Here is a 5816-nt window from a genome sequence, read left to right on the forward strand (position 1 = left end):
CTGCATTTCTCCCCTCGGCCCCGGCGCCACTGCACCTCGCCGGGCCTCGGCGCCCGATAGGCCGCGCAGGGTGAGCGCGGGCGCTGGCCGGCGGCACCTCGCCCGGGACTGGAGACGAGGGCGCGGCGGGGCCGCGGCGGGGGGACTCCGCGAGCCGGGCGGCCCGCGCATCCCCCAATCGCAGCAGCTCCGGCCGCCGCCCGGCTGCGGCCGGGACGGAGCTCCCCGCGCGCCCCCCGGGGGCCGGCAGCGTCCGGGAGGCGGCGCGGGGCTCGGCCTCTCGGCCCCGCAGCTCCGCGCACCCGGCAGCGGCGGCGGCAGCGGTGGCGCGGGCTCGGGCGCCCCGGCAGCCTCTGAGTCGATGGCCGGCAGGGACGCGGACGACGAGGGTCGCACGCGGAGGGGCGGCGCGGCGAGGCTTTCGGGGGCCCCCGGCGGACGGGGAGGCGAGGCAGCCGTCAGCCGCCCCGAGCCGCTGTCCACTGCTGAAGCGCCGGCCGAGGGCGCCGCGCTGCCCGCCTGGATGCGCCTCTACTTCTACGGGATGCACGGGATCACCCTGGACGTGCTCCTGTCTGCGGCGCGGCGCTTCGTTCGCAGCCCCGACCTCCGGATGCTGGGCTTCTCCTCGCCCTACCACTGCCTCCTGCACTCGCTCACCCACTTTGCCCTGGAGAAGGTCTACCTGCAGCAGCGGCGCTGCCCCAGCGCCTTCGTCTTCAATTTCCTCCTCTACCCCTCGGCCCACGTGGGGCTGCAGACCCTGGCGGGCGCGTTGCTCAACCAGGGCGGCGGGCCGGGGGGCGCAGCGGCGCCGGGGGCGCTGGACCTGGCGCTGCAGTACGTGCTGGCACTCTACCACTGCCAAGTGTTCCTGAAGCGCTTCCTGCGCTTACGGTACCAGCCGCGGCAGCAGCAGCAGCAACAGCTGCTGCGGGGCGCGCCCCCCGCCCCTGCAGGCGCCCGGGTCCCTGCGGCAGCCGGCGGCCGGCGGCGGAGACCTCGCGGCCCCAAGGGCGCCGGGGGAGCCCCCAGCCAGGGGCTGCCGGACCTGCTCCGCTTTCTTTTCTTCGGAATGCACGGCTTTTTGGATGAGATTTTCTTCACATTCTTCTTTAACCTGCTGGGGCAGGGGGACGGGACAAGCAGCGGCCACACGTCTCTCTGGTCCTTCTTTATGTACGGCAGCTGCAGTTTCGTGGTGGAAAAGCTCTACTTCCACCTCCACTACAGTCGGGGCTGGGGCACCTGGAAGCGAGTGCCCTTCTACGTGATCTTCATCTACGCGTGGGAGTTGTCCTGGGGTCTGGGACTCCGCACTTGGGGCGCCTGTTCCTGGGACTATTCTCACTATCCGCTCAATTTCATGGGCCTTATCACCCTGATGTATTTACCTGGTTGGATATTCCTTAGTGTGTACCAGGACCTACTTTCCAACGTGTTGTGGCAGGTGCAGTACGTACCAACTAACTAAGACCAAAAAAAAAAAACAGTCACTGGATTTCCATGAATGAATGTGATTTATTTTTACACACTTAAAACGCGGTGAGGTTTTTTTCGTTTTGTTTTTGTTTTTTAGCCTTTTAATTTTTATACATTTTACTAAACTTTTTCAACCTGTTTTATTCGATATTTTAGTTTTTCTATTTGGAATTTCTGCATAATACTACAATACTTTGAAATATTGCTGGAAACATAACTCAAAGTACTTAACTCGTCAATATTTTAAAACCCTCACTAGCCCAAACAGCAAAACCATCATACCTTAACATCGAAAAGCTGTAGTATTCACTTATTTGGGTGGGGGGATAGCCACTGATTTTTCTTTTTTCTTTTTTTTTTTTAAGTGAGGAAGTTCTTCAACTCAGAGACCAGTGATTTTTACAAGATTTGGTGAAATTTTCTGATTTAATGATTTGTTTACTTTCTTTTTAATCCAATGTCATTTTAATTCCTTGCCATATTTACCAATGACTGCTGAAAACCAGTCTTGTACTCCTGAGACTACAGTTAATAGCTCTTAAAGTGCCTCTGTCTAGCACACAAATGAAAAGAGACTGACAAATTTGAAAACATATGCTATGGATCAATTTTTAGATAAGAAATCTTTTCTAGCAACTCAGACAGGTAACACTGTGTTAAGATATTTGATCTCCATCCTGGGAATGATTGCTTTCCTATGTGGGTTAGCCTTAAACGCCAAGTGTGTTAACTTTAATCAGATCCTGTGTCATCTTTGGCTGTAAATTTTTGTCCCTGTGCAATAATGTAAAATGTTTACTTTACGTGTACAAGGGCCAAGCAAAATTATACCACCCTCAGTAGGGTTCTAACCATAAAGACTCTTTCCTACATGGGGCTTCAAGAGTGAAACAGTTCCATGGAATAAAATGAACCGGAATATTCACCTTAATTACATTAGCCCTAATTGTTTTTGGAGAATACAGATATGTGTTTTCAGCCTATTTCTGCCATGGCTCAGTTGTAAACATTTTTCTGTTTCCTTTGGGGCCCATACAGATTTCTTGGGCCAAGTCCGATGTAGTAATGTGCATTATAAATCAATGATAGCTTTTTGGTGACTCATTATTAATGTCTGGAAGCTTGGAAGAATGGAAGTTAAAAGAGATGATGTAAACCATTTTAAGAAATCATATCTAATCAATTAATAATGTACTTTAAATTTATTTGCTGTGTTTTCATTATATTTAGAAAAGTCAAGTAGAACTGAGTATGGCTCATCCAAGGATGACTAATACCTTCTCAGTTTTCATTACAAAGAAAATTAGGAAAACTTATGGTGTGCATAAAGGAACATATATTCCTATTCAAATTATTAGTTTGCCTATGCTATAAAAAGGGACTTCTGTCTGTTTTCAAAAACATGTTTGCTATGACAGTAAAAATGAACATGCATTTAGATTTAAGTCAGGCATAGCTCTAAGGATGTTAGATTATTTTAATCTACAGTCCGAGGTCATGAGGTAAACCATAAGTAATGCTATAGGATAAACCCCACCTGTGAAATAAATCCTGTCACACTGATAGTGTTAGCCAGTCAAAGGTTGAGTAGAAAGCTAAAGTAAGCTAAATGTTTGCAGAGAGTAAAAGTATCACTTTGTGAAAAAGGTTTCTGAAAACCTGGGGAGAGAAAAAGTATAAGTATAGACACTGAAGTTAGATGCTGGACAAAATATTTGCGATTCAAATGTGTCACATGTGCATGAATCAGAGTTGAGTGCGGCACCTCTCCACACCACACGTTCCTGTGAAGCCTTAAGCAAATCCGTGGCTTCTGGAATACTTGCTAAATGTACGTATTCACACTGCTGTCATTCACGTGCTCCTCCTCAACCCTGCTTAATCTGCTTACCAGCATTCTTGGGGTCAGAAATCCATCAGGAAGTAGGAAAGCCTGCTATTTTGTTTGTTTTGCTTTTCCTGTTAATCCTATTTAAAGGAAAGGTCAAGATTTTTCATTCATTCAAGAAATAGTTATTGTGAACCTGCTGTTTGTCAGGCACTTGTCTGGACCCTGTGGAGACAGCAGTGACCCAACATAGACAAAATCTCTGTCCTGATATAGAGCTCACAGTCTAGTGTTTTGATTTATACGTGATTATACTTATTTGCAAGGCTACTGTTTCAGTAATAGGCAACGAGAGAGGCAGATGTTGTAAGGGCTCTCATCAGGCCTCTCCCTCAATCCATCCTCTCTAAAACAAAAGCCCATTAACAGTCCCCCTGCTAGTTCTACAAAGAGCTCGTTCATCTGTATTCAGGAAGTGATTATCCTGTCTATTAACTCAACACCTTGCTTTAGGGCTTCTCATTCTGTGTTTACTCAACCTCTTAAAAGTAACATTTTGCTGCAACTTTGAACGTTTAAAGAAAAAGCAGGGAAAGGAAAGAACCATCAGGTCAATCAACTTTGTTACTCATTAGTAGTTCAGATATAGAAATGATAAGGCAATAAAATAATAGTGAAGTAGTGCTTACCACCTGCCAAGAACTGTTCTATTATCGTATATGTATAATTGTAAGTGAATATATGTACATAGCCATGTATATCCTAAATGAATATATTATTTATATATCTATCTCAAGTATATATGTATTTAATTTTAAGTAATGTATATCTTATGGTTCATATATGATATATATTAAAGATACATACATATCATATATGATATGTGTATACCTTAAGTGTATATATATATATACACATATATATGTACACAAACACACACACATATTTACTTAAACCTCTAACAACTTTCCTTTTACATGAGGACAAAGAAACTGAAGCCCAAAGAGGTTAAGTAACTATCCAAGTCATACAGCTATTTATCAATAGATAGAATCCAAGTACACTGGACTCCAGTGTCTTCTTAACAGCATGGCTGTCATGCCTCTATCTACTGACCACAGTGATTTTGAATCTTCTATGGATTTCACCTTACAATCTGTATTTCTCTTCTCTTGCGCTATGACAAACGCAAGGGCAGCTGTATAAAAGCTAGATACTAGTAGCAAAGACTCTCTTTCATGTTGCCTTTTTATTCCGTGGAAAATAACAAGGGCACTAATACCAGGTTGCATAACTGACAATCAGCTTAGTTCTAATCCCCTGGTGGGTGATAGTCTATATTCAAGTGGTGCTCTGAAATAGAGTTCTTCATTTGAAGTCAGATGATCTTGAGTATAAGAATAATATATTGAAATGCAAGATTCCTCATATCACAAGCTAGGAAAATACATATAATTATTGCTATACATTTAATATAGCACTCAGAATTGGCTTCACTGTAAGAGCTAAATAGCCCAAAAATTAAAATTAAATTTTTGCAGATATTTGTTGAGTTCAATTAAACACCTCAGAGTCTAAGAAAGTGCTTAACAGAAAAACATGAGAAAAAAAGTAATAAATATGGTTTTCACTCCATGTTTAACTTACACAGTGCTGAAATTTCTTACTAGAAGTGCTTTAAATTTTAAATCAATTCTATTTGGGCTTTCAATCTAAAGAGAAATGTTAAGTTTTTTATGTTATCAATGAATATAGACATTCCTATGCTATACAAGGACTCCAACAAGGTTGATAATCCTTTCAATATTTCATACATTTCACTGTACTTAACTTTAATATTTTATTATAAATATTTGACATTTTGTGTCAAACACAGCTTAGAAAAATATGACATTCTTTGTTGTTTAAGAAACATCTAATTGAAATAGTCTCTGTTGGCATGATAGACCTGGTTCTATTCAAGAAGGATGGTGAGGAAGAATTTTGGTAGACTGCTTTGGTTCTCTCTCCACTTCCAAAATACACAAAATCAGTATACTTGGAAAGGAAGTTATACACATGATACAGACCTGGAGTGATAAATAAGTCATTGTATTGTAATATCTGAAGGCATTTTAATAAAATCAATGTTTGCTTATATTAAAAGGCATTAAAAACCCTTTACCTTTTAAATTAATTTTAAATATACTATCTCCAATATACTTTCCAACAGTGCTTAATGGAACTAATATCCTTTACTGAGCGAGAGTTTGAAGAAGCACACTTCCTTCCCTCTATCAAACACATGCCTCAGTTTATGCTGAAGGGAAAGATGGCAGTAAAAGATGGTTCTCTTCTGTTGCCAGTTTTTTTTTTTTTTTTTTTCCCTTTCTATTCTTAGACTTGGTACGAGAGGAACCAACAGAAACAACACTTGTCTGTGTGGACCTCTATTCATTAGAACTGACCTCTTTTCTAATTTTTAACACGGAGACATGAAGCTATCACACAGGCAATGAATTCCAGT

General features: G+C 43.1%; 1 protein-coding gene across 1 annotated transcript; it reads left to right on the top strand.

Moving 5' to 3' along the window:
• Nucleotides 1–326: 326 nt before the first annotated feature.
• TMEM229A (transmembrane protein 229A) lies at nucleotides 327–5608 on the top strand. The gene has a single exon (XM_060305371.1). It carries the CDS (start codon nucleotides 362–364, stop codon nucleotides 1472–1474), a length of 1113 nt encoding a protein of 370 aa, XP_060161354.1. The 5' UTR covers nucleotides 327–361; the 3' UTR covers nucleotides 1475–5608.
• The last annotated feature ends 208 nt before the right edge of the window (nucleotides 5609–5816 follow it).

Source organism: Globicephala melas, chromosome 9 (genome assembly GCF_963455315.2).
Source record: "Globicephala melas chromosome 9, mGloMel1.2, whole genome shotgun sequence".
Taxonomy (NCBI): Eukaryota; Metazoa; Chordata; class Mammalia; order Artiodactyla; family Delphinidae; genus Globicephala; species Globicephala melas.

Coding starts and splice junctions, on each gene's coding strand:
- TMEM229A (XM_060305371.1), top strand. CDS start 362: ATGGCCGGCAGGGACGCGGACGACGAGGGTCGCACGCGGAGGGGCGGC.